The sequence below is a fragment of the Ochotona curzoniae genome, unplaced genomic scaffold, assembly GCF_017591425.1.
Source record: "Ochotona curzoniae isolate NIBS_2020 unplaced genomic scaffold, NIBS_Ocur_1.0 contig_1014, whole genome shotgun sequence".
Taxonomy (NCBI): domain Eukaryota; kingdom Metazoa; phylum Chordata; class Mammalia; order Lagomorpha; family Ochotonidae; genus Ochotona; species Ochotona curzoniae.
Genome location: NW_024464920.1, coordinates 33136662 through 33157096, shown reverse-complemented (window position 1 = coordinate 33157096; position 20435 = coordinate 33136662). Strand labels below are relative to the sequence as shown.

Here is a 20435-nt window from a genome sequence, read left to right as displayed (position 1 = left end):
ACTAAAACAAGGTTCTGAGCACAGCACTAACAGTGTCCGTCACAAATAATAAGATTCTGCATGGTGTTGTATTCCGGGTCTGATCCTGGTTTATTCTGAGAAGGAGGCCATCTGCCAGTTAGGCAGAGAACAAAAAAAAAAAAAAGTGCATTTCTACCTCGTGTTGCCACCTGCTGGCTGCCTAGTGGAATACATGCTCATTTTTTTTCCTGGAGGAACTTGATGTTGTAACAAAAAACAGACCCAAACCAAACCTTAACTAAAGCACAGATAGCTGTCCAGGTCCCCAGCTTACCATTAATATTCTGATTTTTGGGAAAACATTAGGGTAAAAAGGTTATGAATAAGCTTACATCATTCTCTCCCTTTTTCACCACAGTGTTGTCCAAATCTGTAGGATTTTTACCCCAAAAGCCCAGCTGCTAGCCATAGCCAACTATTCCCTCAGTTGTGGAAAAAACAAGTCATTCCACAAGTAAAACGTTACCATGTCTTTCTATCTCCCAAATAAATAATTTCTAAACCTTACCAGTTCTCTACTTCCTAGCAGTCAAACATCCATGCATACTTGAGTGCAGTGGGGAACCGACACCCACCCTCGACAGGAACCAGGCCAGGAGTCTGTGGTTTTCCTGGCACAGCCTGAATTCAAATCCTGTCGGCCACAGGCTGAAATGCTAAGCAGTGCTGAGTTGGTTCCCACTCTCGGGAGCACAAAGACTTTCTTGAGCTCTCCTGGCAACACAACTCAGCCCCAAATGCCAACTCGGCACTTTCCTGGGGAGTGGGGAGTGGTGGGGAAGGAGGCAGACCTGAAATGAGGACATGGAAGACCTTTATCTGACTTGTTTGAATCATCCTGGGCGAAGCCGTGAGCTAAACATGCTAGGTGTCTGAACTTGGCCGCCGAGGAAATGGTGGTGGTGGTGGTGGGTGGGTGGTGGTGGGTGGGTGGGTGGTGGTGGTGGTGGGTAGGTGGGTGAGGGGTGGTGGTGGTGTGGAGGGGGTGAAGCTGAAGTTGTGTCCTGCGATCCAACCCTTTGGGAAGCCACGGATTGTTTTCCACCATGGACACAGCAGGGACTGGCTGTAAGCCTTCTCACTATGCAGGAAGACCAGAGATGAGATGGAACAGTAGGGCAGCCGTGCTGCCAGCAGCATGCACAGTGCGAACTGAAGCTGGTGGACAGAGGTCGTGTTCCCCCACCAGCTCCTGCCGTGCCAGGAACCTGAGCATCAAAGGGGAAAGCAGAGCTCAGTGTCTGCTGAAACTGTGAGCAACTCCCCTGTGCAAAGCTCCCTATCCTATGAGGCTACGTCACCCTCTTCCCCAGGAAACAGGTACTGTTCAATTTAGTTCAATGGTTCAACCAGCTCATTTTTTTTCTCAGATTCTTCCTTTTAGATAGATTGCAATATCGCACAACCTCCTTCAACAGGAAAAGGGGTACTATTCATTCCTGCCTGAGACAACAGGGACCAATTGGCTCTCTCCGTGGCACAGCGTCCTAGCACCCACCCACCCACCAAGTGCCATGAGAAGCAAAGAACTGCCGGGCCTGCTCATGTCACATGGTGTGCATTGCACGAGAACAAAAGTGGACAAAGGTGGGAGGAAGGGCATGGGAGATGGGGAGGGGGTGGGCTGGAGAGGACCAAACCTGGGAAGGGGATGTAGCTTAGAGCTTATGGTTCACACAGCTTCCACCTTCCAGATCTGAACAGCAAAAATCTAAAATACTCCCAAATCTGAAACTTTAAGTGCCAACATGACATTCCACATGAAAAACTCTACACTCCAAAACTTTGTTTCACATCAAAAATCAATAAGAATATCATACAAAATCATCTTTGTGGTTATGTGTCTCAGGTATAAATGAAACATAAGTGAATTCTGATTTTAGATTTGGGTCCTGTCCCCAAGATGTCGCACTATGTAAATGTAAATATTTTAAAGTCCCCAATCAACCTGTGGTCCCATGCCCGTCAGCTAAGGGCTATCCACCTTGTCCGCCACACCAGGCCCTGCACAGCGCTGTTTGGAGGCTTTCAGAGTGCCTCCAAGTCACCCTGCACTGGTCCTGCCCTTGAACTCCATCTTCCCACCATGGCACATGTCAGACATTAGCCTACCTGGTGTCTCTGCTGTGGTTCTTCACTTGGATGCCTCCTGGCTTCACCTCCTACCTACCCTAATACCACTTCCTTGGGCACCCACTTCCTTGGGCACCCGCTTCCCTGAGGCACCCACTTCCCTGGGCACCCTGAGGTACCCACTTCCCTTGGGCTCCCACTTCCCCGGGCACCACTTCCCTGGTGCCATGCCTTCAATCCATTACCAGACTTGGACTTCACCTTGCGCTTCCCTTCCCAAGGTTCTTCCCACTTCCATTTTACTTGTTTAATTCTCATCTCTGCCTGATGTGATCAAAGCTGTTTTCCCACTCAGGCCTGGAATCTAGTCATTTCCCAATAAATACTCATTGCCCAAACGAACTACATGTGGAAGTGAAGCATGCCTTTTTTTTTTTGTTTTGTTTTGGTGGCAACTACATTTTCAAGAAACATGTCAGGTGATAAATCAACCAGTTAAATGCTGAAACAAATTTAGAAGACAAGCAGAAGATGCCTTTTGTGAATGAAAAAGTCATCTCAGGGATGCTAGCAGCAGTCGCCCAGAGCCGGCCATGGGAGCCTGGTTGATGTGACATTGGCCTCTAGTGGATGGAGCTGGGAAGGCAGCAGACCCAACTTCAAGAGGCACAGCCCATCAGGGAAGCAATGGAACTCGAATTCCTCCACCAGACTCTCATTCCTACTGGGTCAACATTTTCTTCAGGTTTGAGGAGAATCCACTGTCAAATCCTTGCCTCAAATAAGTATTTAGCATGCTGGGTACTAATATGAAGAGATACTTAATATTTCACTTTATTTTGGAAGGCAGGGACACTTGTAAGAGAGTTCCCGCTTGCTACCTCACGTCCCAGATGCCCACAACAGGCAGGGATGGCCCCGGCTGAAGCCTGGCGCCCGGAACTCCGTCCAGGCCTCCTGTGAGGGTGTCAGAGATACCAGCAGGTGACCCACCGCCTGCAGCAGCTGGCCAGGGTGTGCATCAGCAGGAAGCGGGTTGCCAAGTGACGCTGGGTCCCTAAAACAGGCACTTCCACTATGGGATGTGATGCCCCAAGTGATGTCCAAAACGCTATGCTCTCTGCCCACAGGTAGCAAAATTTACTCACATCAGAGCTCTTCAAGATTCCGAGTGTGGGATTCAACAGGCAGGCCCAAGTGGAGTCACTTCCATCTTCATTCCCTTTTCCCTAACTCTGTCCCCACTTCCTGGTGTTCTTCGTCTCCATTCACCTTACCCACAAGTCCTTACAAAAATGGCTAAGCATATTACTTTTTGGATGCAAGTTGCTGTGCAGGAAAGACAATCTTTAGCCCAAAAGCAACTGCCTCAGCACAAAAATGAATCCACAGAGAGCCGAGAGGAGGAGGCCTGCCCCTTGCAAGCCTGCTGGGATACGGGAGAGCAAGGGACATCTTCAGAACTTAACGCCCAGTCCTCCCAAGCCTCCTCAGGAGCCAGGCTGCTCGAGAGGTCCAGACCAGACGCATTCTAATGGAAACACACCAACTGGCATGCCCCAACATCCTTCGGCCTGTGGGCCCTGCTCTCCTGCAATTGCTACTTTCACAGCAGAGTGACTCGTTTGCTAGTCCTGATCAAGGAGTTGGTTTCAGGTCACATCTGTGCAGGAGGGGTGCTTCTCGGCACTTCCCCCAATCATGTGGATTTCAGACACACGAGTCCAGCAGAAAGCAACCTTGCTCCCAGTTCAATCAGGTGGAGTTGCACCTGCTGAGCTTGATGCAACAAGCAATCGTGCCTGCACAAGGTCTATGGCGCAAGGCACTAACCCTCCCCTCCATCTCCTTCGTCTTTGCCAAGGCCACGGCTTTCTAGCTGCCGCTTCCTTCCTGTGAATGCCAGCCCCTTTACAAAAGGGAGCTCTGTGGGCTTTCTGCGACCTTCCCAAGAAGAGAGGGTTGTGGGAGCTGCTTACCATCTCCTTGAATGCGCTTTCCAGGGCCCCGATGACCAGGCACTCGTGCGGGATCTTCTTCTCGGTGAAGAAGCGCGTGGGTGGGGCGCTGGGGGAGCCCGGGGCTCCGACGCCCCCGCGCAAGGAGGCGGCGCGGGTCAGAGTCCGGCTGGGGGCTGGCGCCGTCTCGGGCTCCTCTCCCAGGCACGTGGGGGGCAGCACGGCCGAATTCTTGAGGATCTCCACGAGGTCCTGCAGCTGCTCGGTCACGTGGTGCTGCAGCAGGCGGGACGCCACCACTGCGGCCCCGGAGCCCGCGTGGCCGTCGAACAAGGACCAGTAATGGCAGGAAACACCCTCGCATTCCTGATGGGAAAGGACAGCAGGGGTGAAGTGAGCCACGAGGTCGTGCAGGGACCAGACACGTGGTTGCATGGGGTCTGCCAACAGTGGAGCCAAAACGTGGCAGAAACACGCAGGGATGGGTGTGTGCGTCAGGCGCTTCTGCATGTACGACCCAAGGAAAGGGGGGGGGTGGGGGTCTCTCCTGGGCCCCTGGGGAAGAAGCCCACTCGGCCCACGCGAGCCCAGCTTCGCCCAGCACCCCTCACCTCTCTGCATTTCAAGTCTTTTGAGAAAGGCCCTTTTTCTCCAGGAAGTTAGTGGGCCCAGGACTCCCATTAGGGCCCTCGGACCCTCGGGTCTCATTCTCCTTGGGCTGCATTTTGAATTCCTCAAACCCTGTGTTTTTTTCCTAGGTTCTCAGCCTCGTTCAGGCCTCCCAGAATGCAACCGATTCAAACCCCCTTCTGCTTCTTCCTCTTCCGTGCCTAAGCTCTCAGCCCCACTCCATTTCTTCCTCCTTAAATCTACAGGCAGTCACGTCCCCCCATCTATCAGGGACTTAGGACCTGAGCGCTTTAAAGAGCCACGGAGGAACTGCACATGCGTAAGCATAGGAGAGCAGCTCAGTGGACAGTCTGGTCAGCCAATCACGGACAAGGCTGCCGGGAGCACACACCAGCGAGAGATGTTCACTGTCTTAGAACACTGCCTGTTCACATGCAAAACAATGACATTGGACTATGTTCCATCACACGTAAGAATTAACTCAAAATCAATCGGATGCCTGAATATAAGGCCCGACACTGTGAAACGCCTACATGGGGGAACACGTGTTTTCCTTAATATTAATCTTGGCAGGTTTTTTTTTTTTGATACCTCAAAAAGCCAAAGGAAATTAGACGTATGAGAAGACATTAATAGAACTAGCTTCCGCCTTTCAGAAGTAAGTGAACAGAATGTAAAGGCAACCTAAAGAATGGGAAAAATATTTGTAAAGCATATGGCCAGTAGTCTTAATTATCAAAATACACAAGGAACTCCTACAGCTCCCTTGCAAAGAGAAGAGCTGATTAAGACACTGCTCCAAAGACGACACGCAAATGGCAGTCTATCAAAACATTCAGTATGCGCATCGTTGCTCCCGGAACACTGAGGCATTCTTCCTGATCAGATGAAGGGCTGTGTGACAAGCCTACAGCCAGCGTCACCCCTCGTGGTGAAACGCCCAGCGCAAGTGTGCACCCTCCCCACTTCTCAGCTTGCCCTGGAGGTCCCAGGTGGACAAGACGGTAAAGGGACAGAAAGCTGCTCTCCCTGGGAACTACCTGATGACAATGCACTTCGCTGCCAACTGTCTTCGTGTTTCACACGCTTGCGGTTTTTCATTCTGGAATCTGAGTTGATGCACCCAGCACGATGGCTCAGTGGCTAAATCTTTGCCTTGAATGCACCAGGATCCCATATGGACACCAGTTGGCTGTGTTCCACCTACTCCGTTTCCCATCCAGCTCCCTGCTTGTGGCCTGGGAAGGCAGTAGAGGACGGCCCAAAGCCTTAGGAGACCCTGCACCCACGTGGGAGACCGGGAAGAAGCTCCTGGCTTCTGGTGTCAGATCAGCTCAGCTCCGGTCATTATGGCCACTTGGGGAGTCAATCAGTGGACAGAAGATCTTCCTCTCTGTCCTTCCTTCTCCCTGTAACTCTGCTTTCCCAACAAAAATAAACATAGCCTTAAAAATAAATCCAAGTTTAAAGTGATGTTTACCAAGTTTAGAATTTTTTCAGCCTTTACTTCTTCAAAATGATTTCTGTATCACTCTCGTTCTTTTCCTTTGAAGAAACTAATTATACACATTACTCCCTAGAAGTTGGCCCATTAAAATCTCATTTTGCAAATCGCTGCTACAATGCATTTACATGTACTTCTCTTCTCTTCCTTCCGGACAAAAAAATGTGCAAAGATCTGAGTAGACTTCTCCCGAGACAGGCAACGGCCAACACGTGCAGCCCAGGAAGCTGCTCAGCATCGCTACTCAGCAGGCAAATACACATCAAAACCACAAAGAGGTTTCACTTGTCACGACCTGTATTATCAAAACCCAAACAACACCAAGTGACAAGTGCTGGCCACACACGGCATATCCCGCACGGCAACGAGTATGGTGGTTCCTCAGAAAATGAAAAACAGAACTATGACATGACCTAGCAACCCCATGTCTGGGTATATACTCCAAGAGAATGATAATCAGTATTTTGAAAAGGTATCTCGTGGCTGCACATGTATTGCAGTATATATATATATATATTAAAACAGACAAGTATTGGGGGAAAAAAAACCTAGGTGTCTATCGTAGATGAATGGAAAAAGCAAATGTGACACACACACACACGTTCTGCCGTTTGTGACACCAGAGAACACTCTGCTTAGTGAAATATGCCAGGCACAGAGACACACAGGACCTCTTTTTCCCTTTCTGTTGCTCTAGCTTTCAAGTAAATGAGCAAAGAGAAATAAATCCTCTTTATTATTTTTAATTGTTTCAAGCATTTTTAAAAGATTTAATTATTTTTGTTGGAAAATCAGATATACAGAGAGGAGGAGAGAGATATAAAGATCTTCCATCTGCCCAAGTGGCTGCAATGGCCAGAGCTGAGCTGATCTGAAGCCAGGAGCCAGGAGCTTTTGCTGGGTCTCTGCCACATGTGTGCAGAGTCCCAAGGCCTTGGGCCATCCTTGACTGCTTTCCCAGACCACAAGCAGGGAGCTGGATGGCAAGCGGGGCTGCCAGGATTAGAACTGACATCCATGTGGGATTCTGGTGCGTACAAGGTGAGGACTTTAGCCACTAGGCTACCAAGCTGGGTCCATAAATCCTTTTGAAAAAGTGACTAAGTGTGGGTATTTGGCCTAGTGGTGAAGACACTGCTGGGATCCCCCCGCCGCATTTTGGAGTGCCCTGCGTTCTGTTCCAGCTGTACTTCTGATCTTGTTGCTGGGGAATGCACACTCCAGAAGACAGCAGGTGACAGCAGTGGGACCCTGCCACCCATGTGGGAAACCTGCTCCAAACTTTGGTCTGGGCCAGTCCAGGCCACTGTGGGCATGTGGGAAGCCAGCCAGCAGATGGGAGCTCTCCTGCTGCCTGCTTCTCTGCCTCTCATTTTTTTTAACTTCAGACATAACTAGGACAAGAAAATATGAAATCATGCATTTTTTAAAAATCCCCCCTCACATGTAACTGGCAATACCCCCTATCTACACTGCCCACATGTACACCCTCAGATTCTTTCAGGAATAGCTTTGCAATCTGATGGATGGAAGATTGCAGAAGGTGACAAGTCAGTAGTTTTAAAATTCACAGAATCTCTTTTAGCCTTCTCTAAAGTTGACTTGACGTTAGGACCTCTTCAAAAATTTCTCAAAGTTGCTACAATGTTGCCACCTATCCCCCCCCCTCCTTTTATTTTGCATTTTTTCATAATCATCTATGACGCGCGAACTCTAACTACAAAGTACTTCTTGGGCCCTTCCACAAATGCAACCCTGCTCCAAATGGAAATGCATCTACAGAAATAATTCCATTTACAAAGGCTTGGTGCCAATCCAGCTGCAGAGTAATCATAGGAAAACCACCCATGGATGTCAGAACAATCCTAAAGTTGAGCCACGTGGCACCTGAAGCCACACTACATGCACCTTACTTCTGGGGAGCCCACAAAGCCAGCATAACTCATCTGGGTGGTGGAAGGTTCTAGAATCCACCTCGGATGTCTTCCGTGCAGCTGGACAGAGGCACGGAGATGTGAGGCCTGGGACACACAAAAGCCAAAAAAAAAAGAGAGCTGGTACTCCTTGGTGATTTTACTCACTGCTCCCGTCTCAAAATCTGTGAGCCACGAGTGTTCTCCACGCTGGGCATGCAGAATGTAGGAGAGCTAAAACAGTCAGGCAGTCGTGTCTAAAACAGTACAACCCCCTCGTAACCTTCAGATAAGGTGAAAAATGCATCAAAGCTTTTCCTGGCATCTCTCAGCTGGATGGGCGCTGGCGCCCTCTTGTGGCAGGCTGTGAGTCATCACCATGGCATGCCTGTCTCCCCTGGCCTGGTGTATTGTGAACACCTGTTGTCACGTAGTGGTGTCCCCAGCTAAGAGGTCTTGTGGATTGTATTACTAAGTTCTTAACTAAGCACCCCTCAGTGGGTATACAAGTTCAAGCAATCCTTCCAAGGAAACTGCTGATGAAAAATACTATCAAAGACATGTCTGAGTTGGCATGTTTTACTCCTAATGTGCTCTGACAATAATAAAAATCCCATTTATCACAAAGCACTGAAACACTCCAGGAGACAGCTGAAAAATGGAACTATATGTGCAATTGTTAATGATGAATTGTGCCTTGACATATTAACGACAGCAAGAGGGTTTAGGAGTTCCAGTATAACAAAAGTGCGAACAATGCTTGCTGCATATTAACACCACATTGACTGCTAGCTGCCATTATTTTAAAATATTATTGGCTTGACATTAACAACTTATTTAATAAACAATTATATGGAGATTGTAGTACAGTTACACATCACTAAATGAACAATCTACTTTTAACGGATGGTGTGGTGAGGCTATTCCAGAAACAGTTATTAAAGGGATGGTGTGCCCCGGCTGCCTTCCATGAAGATACTCATTACCTCATTTGGTCAATACCCGTCTTCACCACTCTGCCAGGCGCTGAGGTGCTGCTGTGACCATCCGGGGCCAGGTTAACAGTGTGACAGGGCATCACAAGTGTGGACTCCCACTCTGAGGGAAACAGCAAGACAGTCGCCTTTCTTCCTCTCCCACAGACTGAGAGAAGATCATCTCCCATTAGGGAAACGTGGAGCTCACAGGTTTCTAACCCCTTTCTACATGCGGTGTCTCCAAGGATGGCTTGATTCCTATCAAGTTTCTGCCCAGCTTTCCAGGTACCACGGTAAGGACGGTGATTCGGGGTGCAGAAGACGTGTTCTCGGCATCCCAACCGCTCCGTTTTCAATCTCTGCTTTCCTCTGATATTTACGGTAGCACAGGCTGTGAGCGAGGACCAAGTCCATGAAGAATCAGGCGAGGGAAACGTAAATAATCGAACGAACGTCCTTCCAGTGATGTTCCACCGAGGATCATCAGTCCATTTGCAGTTAACCACATCTCTCTGAGCATGTCATTCAGATATTTTGTTCTCTCATGTTACAAAATCCCTCACTTCGTAGACATTTAATAATCATTTATGACTACACTATGAAATGTAGCCTTGGTCCAATTTCTTCAATATGACAAGGCAGGAAGAAGTAAGACACATTGGCACTCATGGGGACACTGCAGGTTTACCCTCTGCCTCTAGTGCTAGCATCTCATATGGGCACTAGCTCATGTCCTGGCTCCTTCACTTCCCATCCAGCTCCCTGCTTGTGGCCTGGGAAAGCAGCGGAGGATGACCCAGATCCTTGGGTCCCTGTCTCAGCGGATTTCTGACCAGCAGCTCCCCAAAACCACTAGGGGGTGAGGTGATAGTGGTTCAGCTGAGCCACTGCTGAACTACAGGAAATAGTCTGGTCGCACATGTCCATTTATTGTAAAGTGAGCACAAACTTATACAGACTAATAAAGGGGAAGGCAGAAGGGCATCTCCCAACAGTCCTCCTACCTAACAGTGACACTGTGATTGGCTAGAAGGCATATCCACCTCTCTGGACTCTCCAATCACACAGTAGGTCACACACGACATGCCTGGTGGCAGGTATGCCTCAGGTCACAGGCACTACCTGTGGGTCACATACAACATGTAGGCTGCCAGGTAATGTGGACCACACCTGGCTTTTCAGAACTGCCTATCAAGGAAGTTCCAGGACAGCTCCTTCAAGGCCGGAGAAGAGAGACTGGGATGCAGCCACCATTCTCACCTGCATGTGGTCAGGCCAGGTTCAGGTCTCGGTGAGCCTAGACTACTGTCGGGGGTTCCCCAGGGGAGTCGGTGTTCCACGTACCTGCAGTTTCCCGCATGAGCCAAGCAGGCAGAGATTCAGGGGCGGTCTCCCACACCCCTTCAACCACCTGGGAGAGCCAGAAAGAGCTCCTTGCTCCTGGCTTCCAATCATCTCAGCTCCAGCTGCTACAACCATTTGGGCAGTGAGCCAGTGGATGGAAGGTATCTTTCTCTCTCCCTTTCTCTCTCTATAAAATCTACCTTTTAAATAAACAAACCATTAAAAATTCTGGAAGGAATTAAGATCAGTTGTATAAATTCTTTTTTTTTTTTTTTGGTTTTGCATGGCAATTTCATCCCCTATTTTAATAAACTGCTAATTGAAATATTCTTACCTCACCACTTTACTCATTTTAAAAATGGTTCAAATTAGTTATTTTCACTTTATTTGAAAGGCAGAGATATACAATCTTGTACCTGCTGGGTCATTTTCCTAACGTTTGTAACAGCCAGGGCTGGGCCAGTCTGAATCCAGGAGATCAGATCGCAGCCTCGGTTGTCCCCATGGCTGGCAGGGACCCACGCACTTGAGCCATCATGTGCTGCCTGCAGGCGTACACATCAGTAGGAAGCTGGGTTGGAAGCAGGCACCCCAACACAGGATGCTGGCGTCTCAAGTGGCAGCTTAATCACTTGGCTAAATATCAACCCCTCAGAATCCATTACAGAAACTATCGTAAGCACTGCCAAAATAATACCGAAATGCAGGTGTAAGCATCCAAGTTACACTAACCACAGCAACAGTAACAGGTGACACGAATATTAGCACACGCCAGGTACTGTCAACTTTTCATATCAACTCATGTCCTATTTTCAACTACATATGGTGGCAGGAGCTAGGATTCCCAGTATGCCGCACATGGCTGCCCTTGTGGGACCAGAAACAACCTTCACTTAACGCTCTGGGTGAAGCAACCCTTCCAGGAAGCAGATGAAAAAGACAGCAGGTCTTCTGTCCAGAGAGTTGAGCCCGCCCCATCCCAACTTCCCTTTTAGCTCTCCCCTGCTCAACCTGATCCCATTTGCCCTGAATTCCCACAGTGCTGCCCCAACCTCTGCTGAGCAAGACAGGCAGTGTTCCTCTCCCCTGCGGTGCACTGGGTCAGGCTGCCGGCACAGCCACCTCCTGTTATTGTAATTAGACCCTGAACTAACACACACTGAAATCACACACTTTGATGTGTTTTGACTACATGAAACAACATAAGGGTGCTCCTAAGGAAATAAGACTTGGGAAGGTCTACAAGTCTTGTTTCAATCTGTTGCAAACGGGGAGTCAGACCTGGGGGGAAGCTGTCCTGGGTCGCTCAATGCCCCAACTTTTCCCACCCACACATCTCAACTCAGAACTAAGGTGGCCAGATGCCCTCAGGAGTGAAGCCTTTCTTGCTTCTCCTCCTCTTCTTACCGCATCCCCAAGGATGACTGCCTGGCTGGGGACTGCAAAACAAAAGCCTGCAGACAAGCTGTGCTTCTTCACTGGTGGATGGCAATCAGTATGATAAATAAAACCTCCCTATGAGCTTTCAAATCACAGAAAAACGTTAATGAGTGGCAATAAACCTCAACAAATAAAGATTTGTTTATTCATGAGAGAGAGAGAGAGAGAGAGAGAGAGAGAGAGAGAGGCTTTTACTGTTTTTACTTCTCAAATGGCTGCAACAGCTGAGACTGGGCCACATCAAAGTCAGGAGCCAGGGGCTTCATCTGGGCCTCCCACTTGGGTGGCAGAAGCCTGGCTACTTGGTCAATCTTCTACTGCGTTCATTATTGGGAAGCTGGATCAGAAATGGAACAGCCAGGTCTACAAGTGACACTTGGGCATGCGATGCCACTGTCGCAGGCAGTGACTTAGCACACTGCACTACAAAGCCAGTCCCAGTGCCCACAAACAAAAACCTTCAGGTACTGCTGGGGAAAAAAGTGGTGTCCTAAGCAAGCTGACAGCACTGTTCCCATCTGGAGGCAGTGCCATGTGGAAATGCTAGCATTTAAGAATTCCTTCTTGTAACCCCAGAGAAACAGTCAGAGACACAGGGCCATCAGGAGGCCTGACCCCTGCCACGGCAAACTGGTCTCCCAGGTGTCTGACAGTGACCCCGTGCCTCTTCACACACTTACTGTCCCTAAGGTACTTCCACTTGGAAAGGTGCAATTGAGATCCCCAAAGCTGCAGGCACCTCCTGTCTAACCCCTAACCTTTCAACCTGTTCCTGCTCCAGTGATCCACTTGTCAATAGCCAGCACCCATATGGGTGCCAATTCATGTCCTGGCTGCTCTACTACCAATCCGGTTACCTGCTTATGACCTAGGAAAGCAGCCAAGGACAGCCCAAGTCCTTGGGCTCCTATATCCACCTGCAAGACCCAGGAAGAAGCTCTTGGCTTCTGTTAGTTCAGCTCTGGTTGTTGTGGTCATTTAGGGAGTGAATCAGAGGATGGAAGATCTCTCAAATAAATCTTTTTTAAAAAAAATGTCTTCAATGAAGTAATAAAGCAGAGGATTAATTTTAAACAAAGGAACTCCTCCCTGTTCATGTCTTGCCACCCTCCATGCAGCCACACCGTCTCCCAAACGCTGGAAGCCATGCGTCCTGTGCTCTCAGGGTAGCCTGTCTTTGCAGACACCTGGAGTTCTGTAGAAATATTCTTCTTACTTTTTTGTTTACAGTCTATTCACTTTTAAGGATCACAGCTAACTGTCACTTTCTACGAGGCCACTTCCCTAATCGAATATATCCCATTTCTATCTTGTTTCTCATCAGAATTGGGCTTCTAACATACCCAATCCCTCACCCCTCTGAACTTCTCTGAAGACTCACCCCGAGTGGCAGCATTCTCTCTCCCTCTTGAACTTGGCTGCAGGAAGGTACTGGAATCGTATTAAATTCATGAGGGAGGCTAGAGCATGTCTTGCTTATCTCCTGCAGATGTTTTCGTGTTCTAGACCCTGTATTCACTACCTTTTGCTAAGCATCACCAATATTTGAATTTAGGCAGTCAAGGGATGCCTTCTAGATGGGAATAATCCTGGCCCCTTTAACCATTCATTATTCTTTGTTATAAACTGTTGACGCAAAATAGAAGCCAAAATCTTGGCAATGGCCTTCAAGGTCCTCCCACATCGCTCTCAATGCCTATGACCTTTTTTGACATTTACGGCAATGCAGGTGTTCCTCATGCCTTCTCCAGTCACAAGTACCTCCTTATAGGCTGCTGACGACACTGGGCCTGTTCCCAACAGTCTTTCCAATCGTACACAATGCCAAATCTTCTCGCCGCACTTCCAAGGTCTTTGCCTACAAGTCTCCTTTTCAGCGATGCCTTCATGACTGGTATCTCACACCTCCTGGATTACTATCTTGCCTGAGTCATAACAGGGCTCCAGGCCAGTAGTTATGTCCACCCCTTCAAAGAGACTCCCGGGTTGTTTCTTCTATCAAGACCTAGAAGTGGTTTCTTGGAAACCACCAAATGTTGTAAGGGTCAACTGTTACATCACATGTGTGTGGGTGCTTCATCTATTTCAAGCATTAAAAATGTGAGTATCAATTCACTGTCCATGGCTCAGCTACTGCATGGAATGCATGAGTATGTAGACCCACCACCCCACTAACTCTGGGGACACTGTCATCTCCGACCTGGTTAAGCCTTAACACCTTACAGTGGGCACAAATGTTCTTTGTCCAGTAGAACCAAGGATACTGGGGAGAGAGAGAGTGTGTGTGTGGTGTGTGTGTGGGTGGGGTGTGTGGGGTGGGTGGGGTGTCCTTACCGAATTCTCCTTTAGTTGCAGTCCTTCCCCATTTGGAAGAGAGGACCGTCTCTTGGAGTTCCTGTTTGGCGTTGAGGTCACAGCCCCTGCCTTCTTCTTCACGGTGAGCACCTCGCAGCTGGCTTGGTCTTCATTATGTGTGCTCTTCCCGGCATTGATAACCCTGCAGAGAAAGCCAGGGCAGCTGGTCAGAGTGAGGGCCAGAAAGCTGGGCACTCAGTCCTGTCCCGAGGGCCAGCGAAGGTGGACACCAACACCCTACTTCACTCCAAGGACCGCTGGATGGGTATTTTGTATTCCTGGAATTCTCAACATTTATCACATAGGTTGATTTGCATTCATGTACCTCCACAAGGTTCTGCCACATGTGATCAAGCCCAGTGACTCACTCTAGTTCAAACACATGAAGCAACTGCTCCCTTGAGCTTAATTTGGAGCCAGGGCTTTTAGGCAACTACAATGAAGACAGAGAAACCAAATTCCCTGAGCCAGCCTAACTGCTGAAGTGTGAGGCTACTGTCGATTTTCTCAAAGCACATGGCAGTAACTGACAGCATCCTACAGAGTCGGAGGAAACGGATGTTGGTTTTTCACTATGCCATCTCATTTTTAAAAATCTTTATTTTTGAAATTCTTATTGGAAAATCAGATATACAGAGAAGAGACACAGAGAAAGATTTTCTATCTGCTGATTCACTCCCCAAGTAGCCTCAATGGCTGGAGCTGAGCAGATTCGCAGCCAGAAAACAGGAGCTTCTTCTGGGTCTCCCACATGGGTGCAGGGTCCCAAGGCTTTGAGCCGTCCTCGACTGCTTTCCCAGGCCACAAGCAGGGAGCTGGATGGGAAGCGGGGCTGCCAGGATTAGAACCGGTGCCCATATGGGATCCGGGCATGTACAAGGCGAGGACTTCAGCCACTAGACTACCACGCTGGGCCCACCATCCCTTTTTTATCTGATGTGCAGGAAAGTGAATAGATCAAAACCTAACTTTTTTTTTTTTCAATAATTGACTTATTTGAAAGAAAAAGATCTCCCATCTATTGATACATTCCCCAAATGTCTACAATTAGAGATGGGCCAGGAGTTAGGAACTTGACCCAGTTCTTCCAGATGGGTGGCAGGACCCCCAAGCTTATGAGCTATCACTGTTCCTCAAAGTCTGCACTCATAGGGAAGCTGAGCTGGGTGCCAAGTGGGTACTGCAACCAGGCACTCAGGGATGAGAGCTGAGTTCCTAAGCCACCAAGTTAAATGTCCCACCCCCCGAGGCTTACTTCTTTTTTTTTTCCTCGAAAGTTGTAGTTGGAGAAAGAAAGTGAAAGAGAGGGAGAGCAAGCGAGCGAAGGAATCTTGGAACTGCTAGTTCATGGCCAAAATGGCCACAATGGCCAGATCTGGGCTGGTGTGGAGCTGGGAGCTAGCAACTTCCTTTGGATCTCCCACGTGGGTGCAGAGGCCCACGACCTTGGGCCATCATCTGCTGCTTTCCCAAGTGGGGAGCTGGATCAGAAGTGGAGTAGCTGGGACACAAACCAGAACCCATGAGATACCAGTGCCTCAGGTAAAGGAGCAGTTTGCTATGCCACCACGCCAGCCCCAAGATTTACTCTTAAGCATGCTGATCTGATACTGGAGTTCTCATTTGCTTATACCTACAATGCCATGAAACACATTAATAGCAGAAAGCTAAACTTGTAACTGTTACTAAGGGAATATACTACTGTGATAATCTGGGGAAAACAGGAAGGACAGAAGGGGGTGAGGAAGGAGGAATCCCTATACCCACAATACTATATCATGGGGAGGGCAGTGCCATAGCCTAGTGGCTGAAGTCCTTGCCTTGAATGTGTCAGGATCCCATATGGACACCGGTTCTAATCCCAGCAGCCCTGCTTCCCATCCAGCTCCCTGCTTGTGGCCTGGGAAAGCAGTCGAGGACGGCCCAAATCCTTGGGACCCTGCACCCATATGGGAGACCCAGAAGAGGTTCTGGGCTCCTGGTGTCAGATTGGCTCAGCTCCAGCCATTGAGGCTGCTTGGGGACTGAAATCAATGGATGGAAGATTTTCCTGTCTCTCCTCCTCTCTGTATATCTGCCTTTGCAATAAAAATGAATAAATCTTTAAAAACTGTATCATGTGAAAATATTAACTAAATAGTTTTTATGAAAAGCATGTTGAATTCTCTTTTGCCCCATAGACTAGCACTCATACATTTTATCATTACACTGGGCTATCACCACTGTGACTTGTAAATGTCAGCTAGCTGGTAATAAGATGCATCCTAGCATGTTGTGTCTGCTTTGGTCTCTTATGGCTAAAATGCTAAAATAAAGGAATGCTTCAGAGGAACAGGCTACATCACTCCCACACTCTGTGTGAGGCGCCTGCAGACTCAACTCTTAGGCCCAGCACCATTTAAGCAGCAGCTAAAATAGATTTCTTGAAAGAGAGCTCTCCTTGATGTGCCATTGGATGTGCTTTCCCCCCCGCCCCCAAAAAACTGCACCGGGGTCATGGTAGCTAACAGTCAGCACAAAGCGCAAAGAACACAGTGGGTCAAGGAGAGAAAAGGTGACTTAAAAAAACAAACAAACAAACAAACAAATTATGTGGAAATTCACTCTGCCAGTGTGGTTTGTATACTGACCTATTGATCTGGTTATACATCCTTCTACAGCTAAGCAAAAACAAACAAAAAACTACCATGTTTAAATGGTCATTTTTAAACAATGTTAAATTCTGCAGTAGATATAGACCCAGAGTAAGTTGCAAAAACAATAGAGCTCTGTGGACCCCTCGCCCAACTTGCCTAACAATACCATCTTATTCACTCAAAATACACATCAAAATCAAGACACTGACACTGATGTGGCACTGTCACCCAGACTACAGACTCAATTCAGATTACACATCCAACAGCTTTTAGCACTGAAGATCGCAGAGGTCTCCATAAACGAACACGCACATATACATCCTAACCAAAGATCAGGGAGGAAGCAACTTGAAGTATGAATGCCAAGATGTAGCAGAATGTGTTTCAGGCAATCTTCTGCCAAACCACGGGATTTTTATGACGGTGTTTTAGATGTTCTAACACTTTACTTAAATTTACTTTATATATACACATGCATGCATACTATATAGACATAGAGGCAGGTCTCAAAAATAGTAATTTGAGGTCCATTCCCATCTGTTCATATGAAAAAAATTCATTAGTCTATATATTTTGGGCAGTTTGGGAATCATAAGCCTTCAACTGACCAGTGTCACTTGATTGCAAGGAGAACTACTCAAAATTCAATTTGCATTTGCAACTACTTCTCTGCATTTCTAAGAAAAAGACCTGCCAATCACCTGCCATTTCCTGTATCTCAAATTTATGTAACCAAATTGTCCTGCAACAAAAGCATATTTATGCAAACAAAAGCCTAAGGGCTATTATGACTTTTTTTTTCCTCTTTTGCAAGATTTCTTGTTAAAAGGATATGGCTCCTGGTAGCCCATGTCAGTCTCCGAGTTCAGGTCAGTCTCTGGTGCCTGTCATTGGCTGGAAGGGGCTTAGAGATGGGGGAAGGGTGTGTACCTGTTTTCCTGCCCTATCTTTGGCCTCTCTCCTCTAAGAGAATTCCTGTTTGGCTTAAGATGCCATTGTTGAGGTCACAAAGAGGCTGCCTGCAGGAGGAGGATTAACACTGCCAGGCTTGCTGCCCCAGCCAAGTAACACAGCCCAATGTCACGGCTGCAATGCAGAATGAGATCCACGTTGGTCCCCAACCCAGCTTCTTCCCTACACCACCGGGGCCTGGAAGCGGGCCAGGCGGGACTGCGCAAGGAAGGCCAGACCAAGCAGATGGGGCAAGGTTTGGCCGAGGCCTGAGAGAAGTAACGCTCTCTCCTTGCTTCTCTGGTTATTAAAGGAATTCAGGGAAAGACCCAGGGAAAGGGAGGTGATAGGTGGCTTCGATTTGCCTGTTCCTAGAGATGTTTGTGCTTAACCCAGGTCAGCTAGGCAAGGGATGCAGCTGGAGCTCACAAGACAAAGATGCATTTGTCTGGAGTGACCCTTTTGCATGTACCATCGGAGAACCAAACCAGGCTGGGGAAAGAAGTTTAAGCTAGCACCTGCCTCTTCCCAGTCGCGTAGAGCGACTTCCCAAGCAGCAAGCCTCAGGTAGAGCAGTGATCTGACTTTGACATTGCACCACCATGGTCTCCCAACCAAGAGCCTTCCCTAGGGAACACTGAGTGGAGGCAGGCTTGGGGAAACGAGTGCATGACAATCATCTTCCCTACACTGTGGGATCCCAGCTGACCGCCAGCCTTTCATCCTGTGCTTGTACTCAGGCGAGTGTGCATGCATCAGCTGGCCGCCAGCCCTTCATCTTGTGCTGTACTCAGGCGAGTGTGCACGCGTACATGGGATCTGTTTACGCATGTGCCAAGCTGACTGCACTCACAGGGGGTACGTGGATGCATGTGCGTGTGTGCTCACGTGGGCTCTAGGCATGTGCCAGGCTGACTGTACTCACAGGGGGTACGTGGATGTGTGTGCACGTGTGCCAGGCTGGCTGTACTCACAGGGGTGTGTGCTTTGTACACGCACATGTGAGCTCTAGGCATATGCCAGACTGACTTCTCTGTCACCACCATTTTCTAACAGTTAAAAAAAAAACTATCATTACAAAAACCACAAATCATGGGCCTCTAAAAGTGTCTCGACTTTTAGTGCTCCTTTTAGTAGCTATTAAACTCCAGGGCTGACCTAGCTTCAGTAAGAGGTCCTGGAGACCTTATTTTAGGTTAAGAAACCTGGGAGACTGCGACCTGTCACGGAGCTAAATACGGCAGAGCTGTGAACACGCCTCTGAGGCACAGCTCCTGCTGCTCCTGCTCAGCCCATCTTACTGTCCTATCATGCGTGTATTTCTCCTCGGCGCTTGGTTCAGAGCCGTGGGCTGGGATGACTCATCGAAGCTGCAGAACTGAGAAAAGACAGCGCCTGGGAGCCTACTTCGCTGATTCACATTGAGTATAGCTTGTGACTAACACTCACCAGCTATCAGAAAGCTACAAGTGTCAAGCTCGGGGCACATGGCAGTGCCACCTCTGTAAGCCAGTCTGCTGAGATACCTATCAACCAGATGCTATAGATTTAAATATTATGTAAATAATATAAAAGCATCACTGTTCTTAGGGAAAAAAAATGCAATTCTCGCCCTTTGTTACTTCAAATTTCCTCCTTCACCAGCTTTAGTAGGAAGACGTGATAGTGACAGGCTTTTTTAAAAAGTTAAAACCAGAGTGGGTATGTGGCCTAGGGGCTAAGCAGCCTGCAGCCCAGGTTCCTGTTAACGGAGGCCTTAGGAGGCAGTGGTGAGCCTCAAGTTCCTGGGTCCCTGACACCCCTGTGGGAGACCCTGACTGTGTTCCTGGCCCCTGGCTGTGGCCTGGCCCAGTCCCACTCATCGCTGGCACTGGGTGGTGAAGAACTAGACGGGAATGCTCCACAAAGGTTTTCTAATTAAAAAAAAAAATCAGTCACCATCAGCATAAGCATTTAATTTTGCTTTTCAGAGGCAAATGTTTTTGCCTACTAAATGTAAATAAGCCCTTTACTTCTTCTGAAAGTAAACTGAGAAAAACTGATTTTTCCAAGCTGAGAGCATGCTGTTCAAAGTCACTGATTTCCCTAAGAAAGCAATCACTGGGAACTCCACTCACCCTCCCCCTTACACTGTGTGTGTGGGAGGGGGGGAGAGGTGGGGAGTCAGCACTGCCTTGAAATCAGCAGGTGCAACTCTTTGCCTGATACCTATCCCTGATGCTCATCTTGAAGCCGTTTGCTTCAGAAACCTGGTGGACTACGTGTCATTCTAGCCGTGGCGATGCTATTCTTCAAGAGCAGTTCCTGGGAAATTAATTCTGAGATAAGAAGGTGGTTAAAAGCACAGCCATCAATAGCAGGTGCAAGCAGGGGCTCAGCCCATGTGTGCTGGATGAATGAAGAGGTCAGAGCAGAGACTGCTGCGGGGAGTTTCTCGATGTGGGAAACTGCGTTTCTGCTGAGCGCTTCCTATGTGCCAGGCACTACTACTAGCAGTGGACATTTAGTAACGAACTCACTTCATCCTCTTGTCAACTCTACTAGGCAGCTGCCACAGTTAGCACCTGTGTAAAGCTAAGTCGCAGCACTGAGCTGCGCAGTGGAGCCGAGTCACTGAATTTTATCAAATCTCA

At 48.3% G+C, this 20435-nt stretch overlaps 1 protein-coding gene across 1 annotated transcript in view; it reads right to left on the bottom strand.

Moving 5' to 3' along the window:
* The window catches only part of PPM1H (protein phosphatase, Mg2+/Mn2+ dependent 1H), a 220832-nt gene that overhangs the window by 121839 nt on the left and 78558 nt on the right, over positions 1 to 20435 (bottom strand). The window contains exons 2-3 of the mRNA XM_040982551.1: positions 14195 to 14357; positions 4074 to 4418 (exon numbers count right to left, since the gene is read on the bottom strand). Of these exons, the coding sequence (XP_040838485.1) occupies positions 4074 to 4418; positions 14195 to 14357 (508 nt within the window). The remainder of the gene's footprint in view (positions 1 to 4073; positions 4419 to 14194; positions 14358 to 20435) is intronic.